This window comes from Pan paniscus, chromosome 16, assembly GCF_029289425.2.
Source record: "Pan paniscus chromosome 16, NHGRI_mPanPan1-v2.0_pri, whole genome shotgun sequence".
Classification (NCBI taxonomy): Eukaryota; Metazoa; Chordata; class Mammalia; order Primates; family Hominidae; genus Pan; species Pan paniscus.
The window spans coordinates 60,508,046-60,533,695 of NC_073265.2; the positions used below are offsets into that span (position 1 = coordinate 60,508,046).

A 25,650-nucleotide genomic window follows, 5' to 3' on the forward strand; every position below is an offset into this window, starting at 1 on the left:
CAGAGTAGGTGTCATGGAGAATAACAGAAAAGTCGTGATATCTACCTCCTAGCATTGCTTTGAGGATCAAATGAGGGATGGTAGGAAAGTGCTTTGTAAATCAAAAAGTAAAGAATTGTTTGGTTTCATGGTCAGACATGCCCTTGTTCCTGAATATCTGTTGCTTTCTTTTAAAACGAAATGAATTCATTTGTAATATAGAACATATTCTCCCATTGAGTAGTGTATCTCTTAATTTTGAAGACCAAGCAAACCATAGAGAGAAAGTAAAAGAGAGGGCATTTGGCATCCGTGTGGAGCTGATGCCCGCTTAGCATTCCTTGCATTTAACTTCATTTGTAAAGCCCGCCCCTTTTGCCAGACCTGTGCTGCCAACAGCAGGGTTGTTCTCCCCATGTAGAAGCTGTGGCTTCCCTGAGTGCTGGGGTAATGGCACCACTGAGGAGACTGTATTGCAAGGAATCCCAGGAAATTCTCGTGAGGTCATGGTGTCTTCTGGCATTTTGGATGAAGGCAAAATAAAGCCGCCAACCCAAGCCAAAGAAGTACATGTTGACACGGGATTGTATAGGTGTAGTTCCCTTCTCTTCCCTGTGACATGTGCACAGTGTCCTCCCCAGTGCACCCCACTGTTCCAAGTCCACATCCTGCTTACCCTTATTGAGAGATGTCATTCCTTAGAGGTTCCATTATTGCATATATTTTTTTCATAAGCCCATGTCTTCTTGTGACTTGGGCCACACCTCCATGATCTCTTTAAAACTCCCTCTTTCAGAGGTCCCCAAGACCATTCCTGGGTTTGATGATTTCCTAGGAGGATTCATAAGACTTACCATATAGTCACACTCACAGTTACGACTTATTACAGCCAAAGGATTGAATAAACAAAGCAAAATCACTAAAGGAAAGGCTCACAGGCCGAAGAGCATAGGAAACCAGGCATAAGCTCTCCAGAATCACAGTGGAGCCACATAGGACTTGCTTAATTCCTCTGCAATGACTTGTTATAACATGTAAAAGTTCTCTGCCAGAGAAGTCCCCCCTGTGCCCGGGGTTTTTACTGAGGGCTGGTCACATAGGCACCCTCTGCCTGCCACATATCAAAATTCCAGACTCCTAAAAAGAAATCAGGTGTTTAGCATAAGCTATTTTAGGCACGGTGAGCCACTCCTATCATTTAGGGAGTGGTGAGAACTGCCCTGAAATCCAAGTTCCCAGATGCCAGCCATGGACCAAACTTGCAAAAAGGCCTTTCTAAGGGGAGCAGTCTCAGTTCAGCTATGTTGCTTTTTTTATATACTCCCCAGATGGACCCATATGCCCCAGCATCTCAGCATCAATGACCTCATGTAGACATTTCTCTGTCCTCCCCAGTGTCCAGCATCAAGAAAGGACATGAATGACCCAATTATGTAAGTATTCCTACTCAAAGAGGAAAAGGTATACAGATGCCGAGCTTTGACACGGAGGAACTGAGTTTCCTTGGGCAAGTCACTTAACACCCTGAGGACCATCTGTAAAGTGGGCTAATGATCCCTACCGTGTAGGGTTGATGTCAGGTTCAGACAAGATGGAGTATAGAAGAGCTGGCATGGCAGTGACACATGGAGGGCATGGTGCTGACACATTGTTGGGAAATAAACGTGACTGGCATACCCCCCTTTAGATAGGAATGGAGTAAGATCTCCCCTATCTGAACATCTTCCAGGTTCTCAGTGGTAACTGAAGAAATACGTGGATGAAATGATCAGACTTGCTCAGAGTCATCCTCAGTCCCACGTTAGCTGCAATTGAGGCTCCTTTACCTTTATGCAGTGACAAAACGAGATTGCCAAGAGACCCAACAATTCAGCTGTGATTTAGTTTCAGTGTGATCACCCTTGGGTCATGGTGACTTTAAAGTGATAAGAGTTAAATTATAGATAACCAGCTTAATAACAGTGAATTCTTTACGTCTTCCGATGTGCATGTTTAATATTAAGACGTATCTTATGGTGTGATCTAGGAATTTTAAGCATTCCAGCGTGTCTCTGAGATTGTTCAATTCATGTAAGATTTCTGAATGTAGACTTTAAAGATAAGGAAGTATTATTATTTTGTTGCCTACAATGTGTACGAGGAAGTTCAGGTGACACATCCTAGTACAGATAGAGAATCTATGGTCTTTTCAAGCACCAATCTCAAACGTCTGCTGGTGCAACACTCTCCTTCAGCAGACTGTATGTGATGGACGCAAGACTCAATCTGGTCCAAAGTCTTTTTTTTTTTTTTTTTTTTTGAGATAGAGTCTTGCTCTGTTGCCCAGGCTGGAGTGCAGTGGCACGATCTCAGCTCACTACAACCTCCGCCTCCCCAGTTCAAGGGTTCAAGCCATTCTCCCACCTCACCCTCCCAAGTAGCTGGGATTACAGGCACCATACCTGGCTAATTTTTGTATTTTTAGTAGAGATGGGGTTTTACCATGTTGGCCAAGCTGGTCTCCAACTCCTGGCCTCAGGTGATCTGCCCACCTCGGCCTCCCAAAGTGCTGCTGTGATAACAAGCATGAGCCATTGCACCCGGCCTTGGTTTTTTTGTTTGTTTATTTTTGTTGTTTTTTTGTTTTTTGAGGCAGAGTCTCACTCTGTTGCCCAGGCTGGAGTGCAGTGGCACAAAGTCTTTTAAACATTCTCAAGAGAAGGCTTTTGCTTGAAGTCCATAAGCATAACATTGACGTTGACTGCGTGGGGTGAGGTGTTAGGCTGTGGTTGGAGACACTGAGATGCGAGCAGGCTCTTGCCTTATGCAGCTTGAGTCCAGTAAGAGGGATAGACTCATAAAAAAGGCATTAACAGTGTAGATCATATGGGCCACCGCACACGCCACATAGGTCCTTTCAAATCACCACACAGTGGAAATTAACCTGGCTTGGGTGGAGTTCGAGTGCAGATTATCCAGGCGAGGGAGGATGTTTTAGGAAGAGCAAGTGACAGGGGTCCTAGAGGCCCTTTGCAGTCCTGTAAGGGCTGAGGAGCAAGAAGGAGGCACTCAAGGACCTCTTGGTGGAATCAGATGTGTTTTCAGTGAGTGAAGGCTTCACCTGCAAGTTTGTCTTCAGCAGTGAAGGGGCAACACAGGGCGGAAGTCATGATTAATCCGCAGCCCTGCACTTTCTTGATGAGGGCTAAAAGTAATAGGAACTCAAGGAATAGAGTAAACAGTTAAGTTTCTTATTCATGGAAGCTCATTGAAGCCCAAGGCTTGATAGCTAGAGTTTTTATAGGGATTGCAACAGAGGAAGGATAAATCAAACCTCAATTCCTCTGGCGCCTGAGGAGATGCAGTTGAAAAAGAACAACAACCCTTTTCTGGCCAGACTCAGTTGGGCTTGATTGGCTCATGCCTGTAATCCCAGCACTGTGAGAGGCCCTGGTGGGAGGATCGCTTGAGGCCAGAGGCCAGGAGTTCAAGACCAGCCTGGGGAACATAGTGAGACCTTGTCTCTACAAAAAATTTAAGAAACAGCTGAGGTTGGTGGTATGTGCCTCTGGTCCCAGTTACCCAGGAGGCTTAAGGCAGGAGGATTGTTTGCGCCCAGGATTTGGAGGATGCATTGAACTATGATCACACCACTGCACTCCAGCTTGGGGGGCAGAGTAATACCTTGTCTCTAAAACAACAACAACAACAAAAAATCCTTTCTGCCTTTGTCTTGGGGGCTTAGGTGTCTCTCTTCCCACTTTCTCTTAGGGACTCCGAATTCAACACTTTCTTTTAGGCGCTCTGAATGCAACACTTTCTCCCTGGAGAGGAGACTGATTGATACTCTGACCTCTTCTGGAGGAGGGAGGCTGCAGTGCAAGGCAGGGACAAAATTATGAGTTTTTAAGGGTCTTTGCTGCCAAAGGAGGTGTGATCCTGAGTTTAGACAGAGTGCACTTAACATTATGAGGGAGAAACTCCTGGGGCTAAAAGCAGCTTTTAGCAACATGGACATGATGAATTCTGGTATCAATGACTCTCCAGTGAATTTCCCTTGGGTAGGACTGGCTTTTGACAATGGATTTATCCATATGGAGTTGTTTCTGCCCCAGAGTAAGTGCAAATAAGGGGAAGATGTTGGCCGAATCTCAAATCTAGATGGGCGTGCTCTCTGCAGGCAGATTCTAATTCTACTCCATCTCTAGTCTGATATTGAATGAAAGAGGAGCTAATAACTTCCTGACTGCAATTTTAAGCAAAAACTTAGTAAATGGGCCAGGTAAGAATCGAGTACAGTTCTGTAAGGTGTAAAGCTTGCCAGGAACCATGAGGCCAGTTACTGAATGGACAGAATGGGGGTTTCAACACTAGTTTCTCTTATCATGAGCTTATCATCAGCCTCCTTATCTAGGAAATATGTGCGAGTATCAGTGCTTTTTGCAGCATTTTTCTTTCTGTCTTCTCAGACCACTTGGAATTTCCACAGAAAATTCTCTTACTGACCTTTTCATATATATATATATACACACACACACGTGTGTACATACGCTTATATGTGAATCACACACACATATGTGTATATATATAAATGTGTATACATGTATACACACCCCACACACATATATGTATACATAACGTGTGTGTATATATATACACACAAATATATACACATGAGAATTGTTAACAGTTGTCATTTTTCATGATTATAGAAAGTTGTTCTCTTGACTTCATATATATATACACACACTTTTATATACACAAGAATTGTTAACAGTTGTCATTTTTCGTGATTATAGAAAGTTGTTCTCTTATTGACTTCATATATATATATACACACACATTTATATACACAAGAATTGTTAACAGTTGTCATTTTTCATGATTATAGAAAGTTGTTCTCTTATTGACTTCATATATATATACACACACATTTATATACACAAGAATTGTTAACAGTTGTCATTTTTCATGATTATAGAAAGTTGTTCTCTTATTGACTTCATATATATATACACACACACACATTTATATACACAAGAATTGTTAACAGTTGTCATTTTTCATGGTTATAAAAAGTACAAAGAGTAAGAAATATCAGAACAGCAAAGACATGTATATCCTTGTCTGTCTCTCAAGATGTAATCACAGCCAGTGATTTTTAACTTGTAGTTCTTACGTTCATTCTCTCTATAACTCTAAATGGCACATTAATACCCCTGCTTCTTGATATATCAACTTAAATTTTCTCCATCAACTCCTTATTCTGGAAGATGAAGAAATGACCCCCTTTCCTTCCACTCCTGCTGATCTACAGTGGCCACATTTTTATTTTCACTTATATTTTTGGCTATATGTAGTAAATTAACAATTTTTATTTTCTTGATTTTTCAACATTAGGAAAAATCAGTTAATTCCTTCCTTTGCAAGGTTAGAAATGTTGTGTCCAAACAACTCACTACAATCCTTTCCATGCATTATACATTTTTGTTTATGCATTTTTCTCGCGTTGGCCTATAAGTCCCTGAGGGAGGCTATTATGGCAAATTTTTCTTTGTATCCTCATTACTGTCAACACCTGACACATGGAGCGCTGCAATGAATATTTGCCTTTGAATGGAATTTTGCACCCTGCCTCAGCAGATAGCAGAGGGGAAGGAAGCCAGTCTTATTAATGTGATACCGGAAATAGCCACTAGGAAATGTGTGCTTCTTGGGAGATTAAGGTGGTTTGGTTTTCGTTTTTGTTTTTGCTTGAGTCAGGGTCTCACTGTGTTGTCCAGGTTGGAGTGCAGCGGCATGATCATAGTTCACTACAACCTCAAACTCCTGGACTCAAACAATCCTTCTGCCTCAGCCTACAGGCATGCACTACCATGCTCAGCTTATTTTTATTTTTTGTAGAGATGGGGTCTTGCTATGTTGCCCATGGTGGTCTTGAACTTCTGCACTCAAACATGCTCCCAATTTAGCCTCCCAAAGTGCTGGGATCACAGGCATGGGTCCACCACACCAGACTAAATTTTTTAACAAGTTTACATTTTGCCATGTGCTTCCTGATTAGTTAGGGAAAAAAGAATTCTTTTTTAGATCTTCTTACAGACATAGAGATATGTAAATAATATAAATAGGCAGTCATAAGTAAGCACTCTTGAGATAGGCCTAGATTTGAAGGGATCTCGAATATTTAAAAATCTATGATTGGCCTGGGTGAATGGCTGGGCTTAGTGTCATATTAACATCCTTTGGGGCTTTGATGTAGGTATTGAATGAGAGGGAAACACCTCTCCCTAGGAGAACATTATGAACTTCCCTTGGATGAAAAAAATAAAAAAAGCATTTGAGAATTACAAAAATCTCAGATAAAACAAAACAAAACAAAACAACAACAATGAAAAACATCCAAAGCCTTTCCCCAACTCTTTGGACAAACTAGTTAATTCACTGACTGGAGAATTTCTGGAAGTGGTGGGAGGTGGCAAAGGTTTTTGTGAGGTTGAGTTTGTTCTGTGTAATTTGAGAAAGGAGATATTAAACATTTGAAAAATGTGCAAGATAACTGGAGCGAAATTTTGGCCCATGGTTTTATTTCTCTATAGCTAGAAAACAAGCCCATTTTCCAGCTGTAGATGAGAAAGGAAGGAAGGGCATGTTTGCTCAGAACACATACTTTTCAAGCAATTACGGCTTCTGGAACTACTGGATTCTCCACAGTGGACATTTGGTGTCTCCACTTCAGCAAACATTTATTCAGCATTACAGAGAGCTGGAAACATTAATGTATTACCACTTAAAAATCCCCATAAAAACCCCTGGGGATTGGGGCCTGGAAGGTGGTACAGGGTTTGTTATTCAATTGTGGTCGTTTAGACTTGGAGAAGCAAAATGTTTTTCCCAAGGTCACACAGCCACTTTCTCATGGCAGTGCAGGGACATTTTCTAGATTTCTTTTTTTAAAAGGTTTCATGACTGTGGTGACATTAAATACATCATATGTTGCTATGGTAGCTGGTCTTTTGGTTGAATCCATAGCAGTGAAAAGGATAAAAAAATTACATATCTGACGCAGGCAGGCTTCAAGGTCATGTTCCTTGGCACCGCTACATTGGAGATGATGCTGTCCGTCTCCTGGGGAGATGACAGTAATTAATTACCATCAGTGTGATCACTGATGGGGGCTCTTGAGCAGTGAAGTTGGGTACAGGCAGTTGTCATTTCAGATTAACCAGGGTCACTAGAAATGTAGCTGGAGTTTCCATAATACTATTTGTGACTCATAGCAACCCCAGGCAATTGTCTAGATAGAACTTTGGATAGGGCTCATATTGCTTTATAAGGATTCAGCTAATCATATTAAAGTACGTCTTTATTTCTCTTCCATTAAAAGTCCAGTGGAAACATCCCTCCCTCTTTTGGGTGGGAGTCATTTGAAGGGAGGTTATCTCCCAGAGGCATTACTTGGCTCTAAATCTCCAGACTTTGTTGGTCTCATCCTGAATGAGCCTGATCTCTATCTACATGGCTTTTCCCCTGTCTCAGTTTTCTGGCCTGAAGATTACAAGAATCTCTGCCCATGAAAAGGATCAGCTATCTGCAAGAAACCCGCCCCCAGGGCCAGTTCACAGTGTAATGTACAAACAATTACTGATAAGGTGAAGGTGACTCAGTCCATGACATCAGGAAACAACCAATTTAAAACCTAAGAAAGGGGTAAAAGGATCTGTAACCTGGAAGTTTTCACTTCAGAGAGTCTGTTAAAATGAGAGGAGATCACATCCCGATAATAGTATGAGAAGTACAAACAGATGTAATCTATAAAGGAGACATGAAACAGGATTTCCCAGGCCCTGCTTGGTTTTCATCCTCACTCCTCAGCTCCCTGCTCCTTGTAGTGGAGGCCAGCCACTTCGCCAGGCCTCGGGGGCTGATTCCAGCTTTGGCCTCTAGCCCTATCCTGACAAGACACAGTTATGGCTCTCTTGTCTGGGGACCCATCACAAATTAACTTTGTTGTCTACACAGTCATGAAGGGCACCATGGCATAGTGGTTACTATGATGGATTCTAGATGCAAAGTGTCAGGGTTCAAATCTTGATTTCACCACTTATGAGCCCTATGACCTTATGCAGCTCATTTAACTTTTTGTTGCCTTGGGTTCCTCATCTGTAAAATGGGTATAATAGTTATTGTGAGGATTAAATGAGCTGAATATATGTAAATCACATAGTGGAATGTCTAACATTTAATAAATGCTCAATAAAAGTTAGGTATCATCATCATCATCATCATCATCATCATCAGTCCAGGCTTCTGCCTTCCTTGCCTGTACCACAATGCTGCCTCAATAACCCACTTCCACGTCTGGGCCCAAGAAGCCTTGCATTTCTCTGGCCACATCCCTCTGCCCTCCAGGCTTGCAGTTTGCCTGGCGTCATGTGAGTCCTTGCTGGAGTCACACACACGGCCATGCCCATCCACCAGGACACCTTGTTACCTTGTTACCTCCTGCTGGGCTTAGCTGACTCCTGGCAACTGCAGGTGGATCTGCTGATCACTGTGGCTCTAATGCCATGTTAAGCTCTTCTGCCTTAGATGGGAACCGGACTACGCTTAGATGTAAATGACTTATTGGTGACCAAGGGACAGGGTATCCTAAATGACCCACAATAAGTTGGGTTGGCAGATGTGTATGGATGTAAGAGCACCAGGCATTAGTGGAGTATTAAGCCATACCCTAAGATTATAAACTGCAAGGACGTGCAAAGCTGGCTAAGGGCTAGTGTATTTGGCAGGGCTCTATACTTATACATTGTCACTTTTTTTTTTTTTTGAGACAGAGTCTTCCTTTGTCGCCCAGGCTAGAGTGCAGAGGCGTGATCTCAGCTCATTGCAACCTCTGCCTCACAGGTTCAAGTGATTCTCCTGCCTCAGCCTCCCGAGTAGCTGAGATCACAGGTGCATGCCACCATGCCCGGCTAATTTTTTGTATTTTTAATAGAGACAGGGTTACACTATATTGGCAGGCTGGTCTCGAAATCCAGACCTCAAGTGATCCGTCTGCCTCAGCCTCCCAAAGTGCTAGGATTATAGCCGTGAGCCACTGCACCTGGCCAATTGTCACTTTTATTACATAAATATTACATGTTTATTGCAGAAAAAATTAAATAACACAAATAGACTAAAGATTAATTATAAATTAAAAACATCTATAACGTCACCTTCCAGAGATAACACTTTTAACCTCTCTCTGTGTATGTATACACACACTCCACACACATAATCTTTTTAACACTTAGTGGATTGTGGACTCCTTTCCAAGTCATGAAATAGACATTTATGTTGTCAAGTACTGAGCAATTCTAGATGATTCTGAATGTGCATTGGTTTGTGGTCTAGCCTATTAGCCATTTTACTCATTGAGAGAAAGGGGTTAAGCAGACTGTTAAGTCTTTGTAGTCTACAGCTTCCAGTTCTTGTAACTGCCACCAGGTTAATGAAGGGTGGCTTCTGGCTGGAGCCTCACTGTGGAGCAGCTTGGCTTTACTTAGTTGTAGTTATTTGAGGGACAGGACCTTCAACCACTTGTGCTGGTCTGTTTCTGCTACGAAGACCTGCGGCCCGGCAGCCGATCTCTAGTTCTGATTATGGACAGGGTGGGCCGTCAGCGTTCTGGGCTCTGCTTCTGTGTCACTGTGGAGCCTTTGGCAAGGCTTGCCACATCTCCAGGTCTCAGTTCCCTCATCTGTAAATGAAAGGGGTTGGATTTGATTCTCTTTTGCTCTAGCACTCTGTGATTCCACGTTAAGTCATTTGGAGTGGAGTGAGATGGGGCTTGGGCGTGGCCCTTCATCGCTGCTGCACAGGTTAGGATGCACAGGCCACACCAGAATCACCCAAGGAGCACTTCAAGCATATATTCCTGGGCTCTCATCCCCACTCTTCTACCAGAGTGAGGCTTGAGAATCTGCATTTTTAACAAACTCCTTAAGGTTTCTTTCTCGAATCCGTACTTGGGGACTGCTGCAGGGATGGTGGGCTCTCCAAGTCACCCAGCTGTTCACATCCTACTTGAACTCTGGCTCAGGCCAAAGGCATGTGAAAAGCATCTTAGTTAACTCAAAAGCCTTCATGGAGACAGCTGGTGTTGCTGGAAGTTTACATGGGCCCAGCTTTAGGGTTGCCAGCAGGTTGGCTTCCAGAGCCCTAGGAGACAGGCTTCTGTGGCCTGTCCGCCTCTCCCTGATTGTCAGAGCTCAGCCCACCCTGCTTGTTCACCCTGCCTGTTTTTTCCTACCAGTTTCCATCATTTTCTGCTTTAGGGGGCTTCTTGCTCCATATGGTTCGGCTCAGGCCACAGCAGGGTAATGACCACGCTGGGCATTTGTACCAGCAGCCTCCCCAACTGCGACTGTCCTTAATCAAGCAGGAGATGTTTACTCTCACACCTGTTTTCAGTCCTCCTTCTGGTCCCTCATCTTCCGGGAGACCTAATATTTCTGATACATACAGTAGATTTCTCTACAAATCCTTGAAGACTTTGAACTATCCTATTAGCAGTTTATTCCAGAGACTTCTTCTACACAGTACTGTTTAATGTTTCAGGGGCCAGGCTCCTTTTCCTTCTGATTATTCACACACACACACACACACTCTCTTAAACAGAGTATAGCTTGGGTTCAACAAAGCTAGATCATACTTTATCCACGATATGAATTAGAGATTCTGATCTTATTATTTTCTGTCTCATACTTATTTACTTTATGCCACACTTTGCTCATATTTACCATTTATAAATGAGGAAGAGATAAGCCAGAGGGAGCAGTATGTTTTCCTTGAGTAGTCTAGTGCATCAGGATCACCTGGATAAACTTGATAAAATACAGATCTCTGGATCTTATCCCAGATTTACTGAATAATAATCCTTAAGGGAGGGATCCAGAAGTTTGCATTTCCAGAAAGATCTCTGGGTGATTGTTTTGCATGCAGAAGGTCGGAAATTCCTGCTTCAGGTGGGACAGAATTTAGACTAGAATTTAGAGAAGATGGGGCGGACAATGAGAGACAGCCTGGTGGGAACCAGGCTGCTTGCATTTAAATCCAGGCCCCACACCTCACTGGCTGCGTGACTCCTCCATGCCTCAGTTTGCTCTCATGAAAAATCTGTAAAACTACAGTGTTTACCTTATTGGTTGTTGTGAAGATTAAATGAGTTCATATGTGGAAGATGTTTAAAGTAGTGCCTGGCAAAGGTAAGGGCTCTGCTGTGGCCACTATTCCATGCAAGGGGAATGGCATGAACAAAGTTAAACAGAAGCAGATGGCCTCTTTGAGAGAATGGAGTAAACTGACTTGTCAGGAGTAGAAGGTTTAGATCAGTGGTTTTCAAATTATAGTGTGCAAAAAAATAACCTGGGGAGCTTGTTAAAAGTTTCTTGCCCCTGTAACGATTCTGAGTTGGTATACGTGAAGCCTGGGGATCTGCATTTAAACTTTTTGATGCAGGTTTTGAGCAAATGTTCAGAAACCCAGTAGTTTAGGTAGAAGAGGGCTGGTATTTAAAGTTGGAAAGGGGCCCGGCGTGGTGGCTGACGCCTGTAATCCCAGCACTTTGGGAGGCTGAGGCGGGTGGATCACCTAAGGTCAGGAGTTCAAGACCAGCCTGGCCAACATGGTGAAAGCCCATCGCTATAAAAAATACAAAAATTAGCCAGGTGTGGTGGTGGGTGCCTGTAATCCCAGCTACTTGGGAGGCTGAGGCAGGAAAATCACTTGAACCTGGGAGGTGGAGGTTGCAATGAGCCGAGATTGGGCCACTGCACTCCAGCCTGGGCGACAAGAGTGAGACTCCATCTCAAAAAAAAAAAAAATAAAAGAATAAAAATAAAAAATAAATAAAGTTGGAAAGGTATCCAGGGTTTGGAAATGTATCCTGGAGCTATGAAAAGTATGGACACTAATTGCATATTTAATATCTGCTTTATTAGGTATGTCCAGAAAGCAGTAGAAGTATCCGGGAGGTACAGTGTGCATCCTACAACAACAAGCCATTCATGGGCCGGTTTTATGAGTGGGAACCATTTGCAGAAGGTAAGAATAGACCCAGCCCTGTCCATAGAAGTTACTTTAGTCTGTTTTCCATTCTTGTCGACTTCTGATTGATGTTGGAGGTATTGGTGTGATCCTGGCTGGGGTGTCAATAGGGGAGAAAGTGTGACTCCAGGGCAAAGAGAAGCCTGCATGGGTCTTTACCAAAGGTAGCATAGCTCAGGTGACGCCTGGACCATCTTCGGCATGAGTCAGATGGATGAGGCACTGATGGAAACAAGCAACATCCAAGGATGGCAGGGTGAGGGGGACAGAACAGGGTTCAAGCAATCAGTTGGAGAAGAGGTTCAAACATAAAGTTGTGAGCCGTGAGTGCAGATGGAGTTTCCCTTTCCTTGGTTCCTGCTACAAGGGGTAGTATGGGAGCTTAAGAGAACATGTGGGGTTGTACAGTTGTATGGTTCTCACCTGTAGGGGGCCTCACATGCTGATTCCAAAGATAATAGTAGGCAGGCATTGCCCGTGAGTCCAAGATCCCCGTCATTTCCAGATGACAGAAGATCCAGAGTTGGTAGAGCAAGTTGATCCCACTCTGCATGCTGGAGTCACTTTTCTTTGTTGAAATCCAGATGATAACATGGCTTGCGGACTGAGAAGTTTTAACATTCTGAGATATTTCTACCCACCCCTGGAGAAAGTGGGCTCAGAAGAGGTGTTGGGTCAAGCAGAACTTGTGGGTGTTCTATGCTCACAGCCAAGTTGGCTGGAGAGGGAGTCCAGCTGCCTTCAGGGCCCAGTGGAAGAGCTCTGCCCAGCCAGCCCTTCTCAGCTTCAGCCCGAGGCAGTGGCTGGGACAGCTAAGGTTGGCCAAGACCCAGAGTATGGAGCACTGCACTATGTCCAGGATCTGGAGAAATTGCCTTGGAAGAGGGATTGATAGTGAGTTGTGATGATTTTATTGCAGAATCAATGCCTGGGGAAGCCAAACTGTGCAAGGTGGTTCTATACTTAGAGGCCCTTGGGGAGGAGGGAAGTGGATTAGTATCTGACTGCTCTGAAATTGGATGCTAAATTGTTTTTATCTGTGCAGTGTTCTCAGAGACTCCATAGCTTCTATTAGATTCTCAGAGTGGTCCCATGACCTCAAAATTGTTAAGAACTAACTTGACTGAAAAATTGAGACTATCAAATTCAAGCAGGAAGGATGTACAGAGGAAACATAGAGCTAGCTGAGTGCACATACAAGGGGTGGGGAAGAGGGTGAAGGGTGAGCAAAAGAAGGATGCCAAAGTGAAATTTTGATTTGATTCTGTGGATAGAGCTTGGTTCTGACCTTTTTCATTTTTAAGGGCATTATGTTAAATTTAAGGTGGTATCCTGATTTGGATCCTGAAACAGAAAAAGGGCATTGTTGGAAAACCTAGTGAAATAGGCATAAAGTGTATAGTTTAGTTAATAGTATTGTACCAGCGTTAATGTCTTAGTTTTTATAAATTGTTTGTTTTTTGTTTTTGTTTTGTTTTTGAGGTGGAGTCTTGCACTATTGCCCAGGCTGGAGTGTGGTGGCGTGATCTCAGCTCACTGCAACCTCTGCCTCCCAGGTTCAAGCGATTCTCCTGCCTTAGCCTCCCGAGTAGCTGGGATTACAGGTGTGCAACACTACGCCTGGCTAATTTTTGTATTTTTAGTAGAGGCAGGGTTTTGCCATGCTGACTTCGAACTCCTGACCTCAAGTGATCCACCCGCCTCAGCCTCCCAAAGTACTGGGATTACAGACGTGAGCCACCGCACCCAGCCTGTAAATGGTTTTGTAACATGTTAACATTATGCGAAGCTGGGTAAAGAAAGGGTATACAGGAACTTTTCTACTATCTTTGTAACTTTCCTGTAAATCTAAAATGATTTCAAAATAAAACGTCTTGAAGGCATTGTACTCCCAATTAGCTATGTCTTACATGGATTCTGGTGAAGACAAAGTGTAATACTCACTTAATATGGGTGAGGAAGAGTGCACTGGGTTAAATACTGCCCCCACCCACCACCCAAATTGGTATTCTTCCTGGAACCTTAGAATGTGACCTTATTTGGAAATAGAGTCATTGCAGATGTAATCAGTTATGTTGAGTTCATATTGGAGTAGGGTGGGCTCTTAATCTGGAATGACTTGTGTTCTGATAAGAGGAGAAAGTTGGGAGGCCAAGGCAGGTGGATCACCTGAGGTCGGGAGTTCAAGACCAGCCTGACCAACATGGAGAACCCCCGTCTCTACTAAAAAACAGAAAATCAGCCTGGCGTGGTGGTGCATGCCTGTAATCCCAGCTACTTGGGAGGCTGAGGCAGGAGAATTGCTTGAACCTGGGAAGCGGAGGTTGTGGTGAGCTCAGATCACGCCATTGCACTGCAGCCTGGACAACAAGAGTGCAACTCCATCTCAAAAAAAACAAAAAACAAAAAAAAAGAAGAAGAGGAGAAAGGACACAGACATACAGGGAGTATGCCAAGTGATGATGAAGACAGAGATTGGAGTGATGCTTCTACAAGGTGACAACAAGGACTGCTGGCAGCCACCAAGAGCTAGGCAGAGACAAGGAAGCATCCTTGCCTAGAGCCTTCAAAGTGGGCATGGTCCTGCCAACACCTTGATTTTGGACTGCCAGCCTCTAGAACTGTGAGAATAAATTTCTCTTGTTTGAAGTCATCAAGGTTATGGTATTTTGTCATGCAGCTCTAGGAAACTAATACAAAGAAGAAGGAACAAGGTTCTGGATTGATTGAGATCTACTCGCTAGAGTAGATCCAGAGGTGAGTTTGCTCCAGCTGATAGTAGCAGATGCCTTAGAGAAGTGAGGCACGTATCCAAAGTGAGCAACTGCCTCAACTGGCTCACAGATGTAGGTCTGTCCAGCACAGTGGTTCTCAGCCCTGGTTGCTCTTTAGAATCACTGAGGAGCCTCCTAGAGACACTGATGCCTAGACCCCTCCCCAGCGATTGTGATTTAATTGGTCTGGGATGCAGTCTGAACATCAGGATTTCTTAAAGATCCCAGGTGATTCTTATGGGTAGCTAGGGTAGAGAACCTCTCATCTAAGAGGGGATGACCCAGCCTACATCGAGGGACAGAATCATGGGTATTTGATAAATCCTGAAATACATTCTTGTGTCAGAACAACAATGCTTTCCAGTGAACATTTAGAGAAGAAGTGACCCTGTCTTTTGTCTGAGCTGCACCCTTGCTTTATGGCTGGCTGTGGATAATAGCTGCTTTATTGTGATTACCTGGGGGGAAAGATGAATTCCACACTACACTGAGCAGTGTGCATTCTGTAATTTCCCCAGGAGCAGAAGCTGCCTTGCCAGACCTTTTCTGCGTGGTCTGAGGTGGCCATCAGCCAGCTGTTGTTGTCTAAGACCTTGAGGTCTGGTAGATGCAGGTCTAATATTGATAGCCCTATGCAAACCACAAAGAAAACTTTGCTAATGTTTTCATGTATTACATGTGAATGCCTGCTATTGTCTGGCTTATGTATGGGTCTACTTTTTCTGTTATTTTTTTCCCCTCTGATTTGTGCTAGACTTTAAGACCTGGAAGAACTTATTTTTTGAACATTTGATTTAACTGATTTTTTGGAAAATTTCAAACATAGGTAAAAGTAGGGAGAATAGTATAATAGTGTGATAAGCTCCTATGTACCCACTTAATTCCATTAGTTATCAGCCCATGGCCAATCTTTTTCACAAATATTTCCATCCTCTCTCTCCCACCCAGATTATGGGAAACTGCTTGAATTCACATTACAGAGCATTATTCATTGGTGGATATATTAATTGGAACTCTTGGTTGTAAGTGACAGAAACCCAAACTAAATACATTTTGATCAGAAAGGTATTTTGTTGGTCATGTTACTGGGAAATGCAAGAGGTGGCCTGGGATTCAAATGTGGCTGCATTCCAGGGAATCAGTAACGTTAGGACCCTGCCTTTCTCATCTTTCTCCATCTCTAGGTTCTGTTTACTTCTGTCTCGGGCAGGCGAGAAGGCTTACCATGGGTTTGAGCTTGCAATCATACTGGGAGGGACTCTCTCACCTGGTCTTGAGGGCTGAATTGCACCCCCAAAAAGATTTATTAAAGGTACCCCTAGGCCACGTGCGGTGGCTCACGCCTGTAATCCCAGCACTTTGGGAGGCTGAGGCAGGTTGATCACCTGAGGTCAGGAGTTCGAGACCAGCCTGACCAACATGGTGAAACCCCATCTCTACTAAAAATAGAAAAAATTACCTGGGTTTGGTGGCACATGCCTGTAATCCCAGCTACTCGGGAGGCTGAGGCAGGAGAATCACTTGAACCCAGGAGGCAGAGGTTGCGGTGAGCCGAGATGGCACCATTGCACTCCAGCCTACCCCTGGTACCTGTGATGTAACCTTCTTTGGAAAGAGGGTCTTTGCAGATCTAATTAAGATATAAGTTTAGACGAGGTCACAGTAGAGTAGAATAGGCCCTAATCCATTGTGACTGGGGACCCACACAGAGAGCACCATGGGAAGACACAGACAGGGGGAAGACAGCCCATGTGAAGGCAGAGGCAGAGACTAAAGTGATGCAGCTATGAGCCTAGGAACGCCAAGGATTGCCAGCAACTTCCAGAAACCAGGAAAATGCGTGGAAGGATCCTTCCTCCAGAGACTTTGGAGGGAGAGTGACCCTACCAACACATTGATTTTGGATTTCTGGCCTCCAGAACTGTGAGAGAATACATTTCTCTTGTTTGTGTTCAATAGGACGCCAACCAGTTTGTGTGATATATTACATCAGTCCTAGGAAACTAATATACCTAGTGACTGTTCCAATCCCAGACAAACTATACCATGGTCTTGTTTGGATCCTGTTGCCATCCCTGGAACCTAGTTTGGGGGATGGGGTACTTGGGTTAGCTCAGGTCATGTGACCAACCCTGTGGTAGGGGACCCACATCACATGAAGAGGAGATAGGGAAGTGGGGAGTGAGACAGACAGGAAAACATTCTTCTACCAAAATCAGTGCATACTTCTTTACTGGAAGCCACTGAGATGTTGAATCAACTAGCTAGCATCCTAATGTGGATTAATCAGCTATCCTTTACCATGTGTTACTAGAAAATAATGCAGTCTTTTAAAATGGTCACTGACATTGATATTTTTCACATGCCTAGAAGGAGAGAGGAAGCCTATGGTCACTGAAGTTGAGTTTACTTTGGCTTTGTTTAGATAATTCTTTTTGCTGCTAAGATTGTTTTCTTGATTTTATCCTTCCTCCTCTTAAATGGCTCCCAGGCTGACCGGCGGGAGGAAGACACTGCTAATGTTTCTGCAGGGCTTTACGGCTGGATTTTGCATCGGGCTCTTGGTTTTGTTTGGATGTCTACTGCTATTCACATGTGCCTACTTAGGGAAACAGCTGCACTTATTCAGTGCAATGCCACATAGAATAGTAAAAGCAGAGTATACTCTCTGATAAACACATTAATTTTACCAGATGGTTCTTCTTAAGCCTTTAATTGCATTTCCTGGATTTGGTGACCTATCCTTAGATAATGCCTCCAGGAATTTTTCTCATAGCCCGGGACCTATTACTGTAAAGATGGCAAAAGTGGAATTAGGGTGCCCGTGCATCCCAGTTCACCCAGGACAGTGATAGTTTATGCCTGTTGTCCCAGTCCCCTTTCACTCTCTGTCTTGGACAATAAATATATATGTCCATTCCACCGAGCATGGGCAGTTTCATAGGAAGCCACTTGTTTAGGTGCTGAGATTGGAGCAAATTCTACCTGTTTTCATGCCAAGGGTAATGGGGCTGCAGCATGAGACTGGAGTTTTGCTGGGTTGCTATAGGCTATAGGGCATCAGATATCAGTTTTAATCCTTAAAACTGCTAGGGGGCAGCTTTATGTTTGGGTAGCTTGAGTGCACTGTGTGTCCCTGAGAGCTGAACTAAAGAGAGTGGCAACTGAAAAGCCAGAGGGGAGGCTGAGTCAGAAAGTGAAGGTCGCCAACTGGTGACATGAACAGTGATTGTATCTGTCAGCAGTGGCTGGCTTATGTTACAGTAACAAATAACCCCCAAATCCAAATGACTTAACATGACAAAAGCTTGCCTCCTGTTCACCTTCCATGTGTAAGGGTGGGTGTATTTTGGTTACCTGGGGACCCAGGCTGGTAGAAGCTGTATCTCAACTCATGATTTCACTGAGGCAGGGAAAGGGAACAAGTGACCTAGGCTCAAATTCTTTGTTTTTGTTTTTGTTTTTCCTAACTTTTATTTTAAGTTCAGCGGTACATGTGCAGGATGTACAGGTTTATTACATAGGCAAACGTGTCATGGGGGGTTGTTATACAGATTATTTCATCACCCAGTTATTCAGCCTAGTAATCCATTAGTTATTTTTCCTGACCTTCTCCCTCCTCCCAGTCTCTGCCCTCTGATAGGCTCCAGTGTATGTTGTTCCCCTGTCTGTGTCCATGTGTTCTCTTCATTTAGCTCCCACTTATAAGTGAGAATATGCAGTATTTGATTTTCTGTTCCTGAATTAGTTTGCTAGGGATAATGGCCTCCGGCTCCATCCGTGTCCCTGCAAAGGACATAATCTCATTCTTTTTTTATGGCTGCATAGTATTCCATGGTATATATATATACGACATTTTCTTTATCAAGTTTATCATTGATGGGCATTTAGGTTGATTCCATGTCTTTACTATTGTGAATAGTGCCAATGAAAGAACATACATGCATATGTTCATAATGCATGCATGTGTCTTTATAATAGAATGATTTATATTCCTTTGGGTATGTACCCAGAAATGGGATTGCTGGGCTGAATGGTATTTCTGTCTCGAAGTCTTTGAGGAATTGCCACAGTGTCTTCCACAATGGGTGAACTAATTTACACTCCCACCAACAGTGTATAAGTGTTCCTTTTTCTCCACAACCTTGCCAGCATCTTGTTATTTTTGACTTAATGATAGCCAGCCGTACAGACTCAGGTTCTTAAAGCTTCAATTAGAATTGATCCCCATTGTTTCTGCTCGCATCTCATTGGCCAAAGCAAGTCACAAATCACACCTAACTTCCAAGGGGGAAGGGAGGTACCCTCCCACTATGTGCTCAAAGGAGGAGAAATGGAATATCTGTGGCTGGCCCTAGTGACTAGCAGGCAGGAAGCTCCAGTGAAATTCCCTGAATGCCTTCCTCGTTAAGTCCAGGTGACTTTTATTAGGTTGTTTGCAAGAATAGTAGATGTTGCTCCAGGGAATATTAAAGGTGCCACCACACAGTCTGATATCCACAGAGCCCTGAGCCACTTCAGTCAAGATCTACCCCTTGCATGCTTCTGACTCCTCCACCAATCCAGCAGTCTGCCCCAACACAGACACCATGGTGGGGCATGATGGGGCAGGGGGCGCTGTCAGATAAAAACATAGACAATATTATCAGAACTGTAAGATATGAGGGAGGGAGGCTTGTGACTAAGTGCTGGTGGACCTGGAATTAGAGTGTTCGTGTTTTACTGAAGCAGCTTTATTCATAGGCACTCTCATTCCCACAGCCCACCCCTGTGCATAGATAATCCATAATCACTGTGAATGTTCAGAGTGGAAGGGGCAGACCTTAGAGAAATGAGAGGCAGTTTCTATTTCACTGGGAGTGGATCTGGAATGCCCCCAACAAGATCCATTCTCAGAGCTCTCTTGTACATGCCAGGGGATACCTGGCAAGACTAGGCCATGTTTGCTTTGGGGATGAGCATATCATTGAGGACAAAGCCCAGAGGGCAACCTCTTTGTGAAAACAAAATGATGATTTTGGTTTTGTATATGTTGAGTCTGAATGAATGGTGGGACCCAACAGGAGGTTAGGGATGCAAGGTTCTGAAGTTTAGGGAGATATCTTAGGGTTGTAGACCCATACTTGCAGTCATCAACCTTGGTGAGATTAGTGGATAAGACCTTCAAGAAAATGTAGAATAACAAAATGGATTTTACAAGGACCAGGAAATGAGCTTTGGAGTATGTTACATTAAGGAAGCAGGGGAAAGAGTCTCAGCCATTAAAGGACGCTGAGAAGGTGATCCAGGTGTAGGAGAGGCACCAAGGCATTATCATCCCATGTATCATTTCTTATGTTAATAAAGCTTATTGTGGTTTATAAAGTTTTGCTAATACACACAGCACAATGAATGCTATGGACTAAATGTTTATGTCTGTCTAAAATTCATAAGTTAAAGCCCTAAACCCGAGCGTATTTGAAGATGGGGACTCTAAGGAACTAATTAAGATTAAATGAGGTCTTAAGGGCAGGGCCCTGATCTGATAGGATTAGTGTTCTTATAAGAGGAACACTAATATTACCTGGGGACCCAGGCTGATAGAAGCTGTATCTCAACTCATGCTTTCACTGAGGCAGGGAAAGGACACCAATGTTCCTAGTGGAACACTAACAGAGGTGGCTGGCAAGATGGTCAAGTAGAAACAGCTCCGGTCTGCAGCTCCCAGCAAGATCAACGCAGAAGGCAGGTGATTTCTGCATTTCCAACTGAGGTACCCAGCTTATCACACTGGGACTGGTTAGACAGTAGGTGCAGCCCACGGAGGCTGAGCTGAAGCAGGGTGGGGCTCTGCATCACCCAGGAAGCACAAGGGGTTAGGGAACTCCCTCCCCTAGTCAAGGGAAGCCGTGAGAGACTGTGCCTTGAGGAATGGTGCACTCTGGCCCAGATACTACGCTTTTGCCGTGGTCTTCGCAACCTGCAGACTAGGAGATTCCCTCGGGTGCCTACACCACCAGGGCCCTGGGTTTCAAGCACAAAACTGGGTGGTCATTTGGGCAGACACCAAGCTAGCTGCAGGAGTTTTTTTTCGTACCCCAGTGGCGCCTGGAATGCCAGTGAGACAAAACTGTTCACTCCCCTGGAAAGGGGGCTGAAGCCAGGGAGCCAAGTGGTCTAGCTCAGCAGGTCCCACCCTCACGGAGCCCAGGAAGCTAAGATCCACTGGCTTGAAATTCTCGCTGCCAGCACAGCAGTCTGAAGTCGACCTTAGACGCTTGAGCTTTGTGTGGGGGGAGGGGCATCTGCCATTACTGAGGCTTGAGTAGGCAGTTTTCCCCTCACAGTGTAAACAAAGCCGCCAGGAAGTTCAAACTGGGCAGAGCCCACCGCAGCTCCGGAAAGCCACTGTAACCAGACTGCCTCTCTAGATTCCTCCTCACTGGGCAGGGCATCTCTGAAGGAAAGGTAACAGCCCCATTCAGGGGCTTACAGACAAAATCCCCATCTCCCTGGGACAGACCGCCTGGGGGAAGGGGCGGATGTGGGCGCAGCTTCAGCAGACTTAAACATTCCTGCCTGCTGGCTCTGAAGAGAGCAGCGGATCTCCCAGCACAGTGCTCAAGCTCTGGTAAGGGACAGACTGCCTCCTCAAGTGGGTCCCTGACCCCTGTGCCTTCTGACTGGGAGACACCTCTCAGCAGGGGTTGACAGACACCTCATACAGGAGAGCGCCGGCTGGCATCTAGTGGGTGTCCCTCTGGGACAAAGCTTCCAGAGGAAGGAACAGGAAGCAATCTTTGCTGTTCTTCAGCCTCTGCTGGTGATACCTAGGCAAACAGGATCTGGAGTGGACCTCCAACAAACTCAGCAGACCTGCAGCAGAGGGGCCTCACTGTTAGAAGGAAAACCAACAAACAGAAAGGAATAGCATCAACATCAACAAAAAGGACGTCCACGCAAAAACCACATATGAAGGTCACCAACATCAAAGAACAAAGGTAGATAAACCCACAAAGTTGAGGAAAAATCAGTGCAAAAAGGCTGAAAATTCCAAAAACCAGAGGCCTCTTTTCCTCCAAAGGATCACAGCTCCTTGCCAGCAAGGGAACAAAACTGAACAGAGAATGAGTTTGACGAATTGACAGAAGTAGGCTTCAGAAGGTGGGTAATAACAAACTCCTCTGAGCTAAAGGAGCATGTTCCAACCCAATGGAAGGAAGCCAAGAACCTTGAAAAAAGGTTAGAGGAATTGCTAACTAGAATAACCAGTTTAGAGAAGAATATAAATGACCTGATGGAGCTGAAAACCACAGCACAAGAACTTCATGAAGCATATACAAATATCAATAGCTGAATTGATCAAGCAGAAGAAAGGATGTCAGAGATTGGAGATCAACTTAATGAAATTACAGCGTGAAGACAAGATTAGAGAAAAAAGAATGAAAAGGAATGAACAAAGCCTCCAAGAAATATGGGACTATATGAAAAGACCAAACCTATGTTTGATTGGTGTACCTGAAAGTGATGGGAAGAATGGAACCAAGTTGGAAGACACACTTCAGGATATTATCCAGGAGAACTTCCCCAACCTAGCAAGACAGGCCAACATTCAAATTCAGGAAATACAGAGAACACCACAAAGATACTGCTCGAGAAGAGCAACCCCAAGACACATAATCGTCAGATTCACCAACGTTGAAATGAAGGAAAAAATGTTAAGGGCAGCTAGAGAAAGGTCGGGTTACCCACAAAGGGAAGCCCATCAGGCTAACAGCGGATCTTTCTGCAGAAACCCTACAAGCCAGAAGAGAGTGGCAGCCAATATTCAACATTCTTAAAGAAAAGAATTTTCAATCCAGAATTTCATTTCCATCCAAACTAAGCTTCATAAGTGAAGGAGAAATAAAATCCTTTACAGACAAGCAAATGCTGAGAGATTTTGTCATCACCAGGCTTGCCTTACAAGAGCTCCTGAAGGAAGCACTAAATATGGAAAGGAAAAACCAGTAACAGCCACTGCAAAAACATACCAAATTGTAAAGACCATCGACACTATGAAGAAACCGAATCAACTAATGGGCAAAATAACCAGCTAGCATCATAATGACAGGGTCAGATTCACACATAACAATATTAATCTTAAATGTAAATGGGCTAAATGCCCCAATTAAAAGACACAGACTGGCAAATTGGATAGAGACAAGACCCATCAGTGTGCTGTATTCAGGAGACCCATCTCATGTGCTAAGACACACATAGGCTCAAAATAAAGGGATGGAGGAATATTTACCAAGCAAATGGAAAGCAAAAAAGGCATGGATTGCAATCCTAGTCTCTGATAAAACAGACTTTAAACTAGCAAAAATCAAAAAAGGCAAAGAAGGGCATTACGTAATGGTAAAGGGATCAATGCAACAAGAAGAGCTAACTATCCTAAATATATATGTACCCAATACAGGAGCATCCAGATTCATAAAAGAACTTCTTAGAGACCTACCAAGGGACTTAGACTCCCACACAATAATAGTGGGAGACTTTAACACCCCACTGTCAATATTAGACAGATCAACGAGACAGAAAATTAACAAGGATATTCAGGACTTGAACTCAGCTCTGGAACAAGTGGACCTAATAGACATCTACAGAACTCTCCACCCCAAATTAACAGAATATACATTCTTCTCAGCACCACATCGGACCTATTTTAAAGTTGACCACATAATTGGAAGTAAGGCACTCCTCAGCAAATACAAAAGAACGGAAACCATAACAGTCTCTCAGACCACAGTGCAATCAAAATAGAACTCAGGATTAAGAAACTCACTCAAAACCGCGCAACTACATGGAAATTGAACAACCTTCTCCTGAATAACTACTGGGTAAATAACGAAATTAAGGCAGAAATAAAGAAGTTGTTTGAAACCAATGAGAACAAAGACATAACGTACCAGAATCTCTAGGACACAGCTAAAGCAGTGTTGACAGGGAAATTTATAGCACTAAATGCCCACAGGAGAAAGCAGGAAAGAGCTAAAATCAACACCCTAACACTACAATTAAAAGAACTAGAGAAGCAAGAGGAAACAAATTCAAAAGCTAGCAGAAGACAAGAAATAACTAAGATCAGAGCAGAACTGAAGGAGATAGAGACATGAAAAACGCTTCAAAAACAATCAGTGAATCCAGGAACTGTTTTTTTTTTTGAAAAGATTAGCAAAATAGATAGACAGCTAGCCAGACTAATAAAGAAAAAAAGAGAGATGAATCAAACAGACACAATAAAAAATTATAAAGGGTAGATCACCACTGATCCCACAGAAATACAAACTGCCATCAGAGAATACTATAAACACCTCTATGCAAATAAACTAGAAAATCTAGAAGAAATGGATAAATTCCTGGACGAATACACCCTTCCAAGACTAAACCAGGAAGAAGTCAAATCCCTGAATATACCAATAACAAGGTCTGAAATTGAGGCAGTAATTAATAGCCTACCAACCAAAAAAAGCCCAGGACCATACGGATTCACAGGCAAATTCTACCAGAGGTACAAAGAGGAGCTGGTACCATTCCTTCTGAAACTATTCCAAACTACTCCTTCCTAACTCATTTTATGAGGCCAGCATCATTCTGATGTCAAAACCTGGCAGAGACACAACAAAAAAAGAAGATTTCAGGCCAATAACCCTGATGAACATTGATGCGAAAATTCTCAATAAAATACTGGCAAACTGAATTCAGCAGCACATCAAAAAGCTTATCCATCACAATCAAGTTAACTTCATCCCTGGGATGCAAGGCTGGTTCAACATACACAAATCAATAAACGTAATCCATCACATAAAGAGAACCAATGACAAAAACCACATGATTATCTCAACAGATGCAGAAAAGGCCTTTGATAAAATTCAACACCCCTTCATGCTAAAAACTCTCAATAAACTAGGTATTAATGGAACGTATCTCAGAATAATAAGAGCTATTTATGACAAACCCATAGCCAATGTCATACTGAATGGGCAAAAGCTGGAAGCATTCCCTTTGAAAACCAGCACAAGACAAGAATGCCCTCTCTCACCACTCCTATTTAACATAGTATTGGAAGTTCTGGCCAGGGCAGTTAGGCAAGAGAAATAAATAAATGGTATTAAAATAGGAAGAGAGGATGTCAAATTGTCTCTGTTTGCAGATGACCTGATTGTATATTTAGAAAACCCCATCGTCTTAACCCCAAATCTCCTTAAGCTGATAAGCAACTTCAGCAAAGTCTCAGGATACAAAATCAATGTGCAAAAATCACAAGCTTTCTTATACACCAATAATAGACAAATAGAGAGCCAAATCATGAGTGAACTCCCATTCACAATTGCTACAAAGAGAATAAAATACCTAGTAATACAACTTACAAGCGATGTGAAGGACCTCTTCAAGGAGAACTACAAACCACTGCTCAAGGAAATAAGAGAGGACACAAACAAATGGAAAAACATTCCATGCTCGTGGATAGGAAACATCAATATTGTGAAAATGACCATACTGCCCAAAGTGATTTATAGATTCAATGCTATCCCCATCAAGCTACCACTGACTTTCTTCACAGATTTGGAAAAAAACACTTTACATTTAATATGGAACCCAAAAAGAGCCCATATAGCCAAGACAATCTTAAGCAAAAAGAACAAAGCTGGAGGCATCACACTACCTGACTTCAAACTATACTACAAGGCTACAGTAACCAAAACAGCATGGTACTGGTACCAAAACTGATATGTAAACGAATGGAACAGAACAGAGGCCTCAGAAATAATGCCACACTTCCACAACCATCTGATCTTTGACAAAC

The 25,650-nt window shown here is 43.4% G+C and overlaps 1 protein-coding gene across 1 annotated transcript in view; it reads left to right on the top strand.

Annotated features, from left to right (window-relative positions):
- The window catches only part of THSD4 (thrombospondin type 1 domain containing 4), a 665,075-nt gene that overhangs the window by 126,572 nt on the left and 512,853 nt on the right, over positions 1–25,650 (top strand). The window contains exon 6 of the mRNA XM_034939056.4: positions 11,943–12,045. Within this exon, the coding sequence (XP_034794947.1) occupies positions 11,943–12,045 (103 nt within the window). The remainder of the gene's footprint in view (positions 1–11,942; positions 12,046–25,650) is intronic.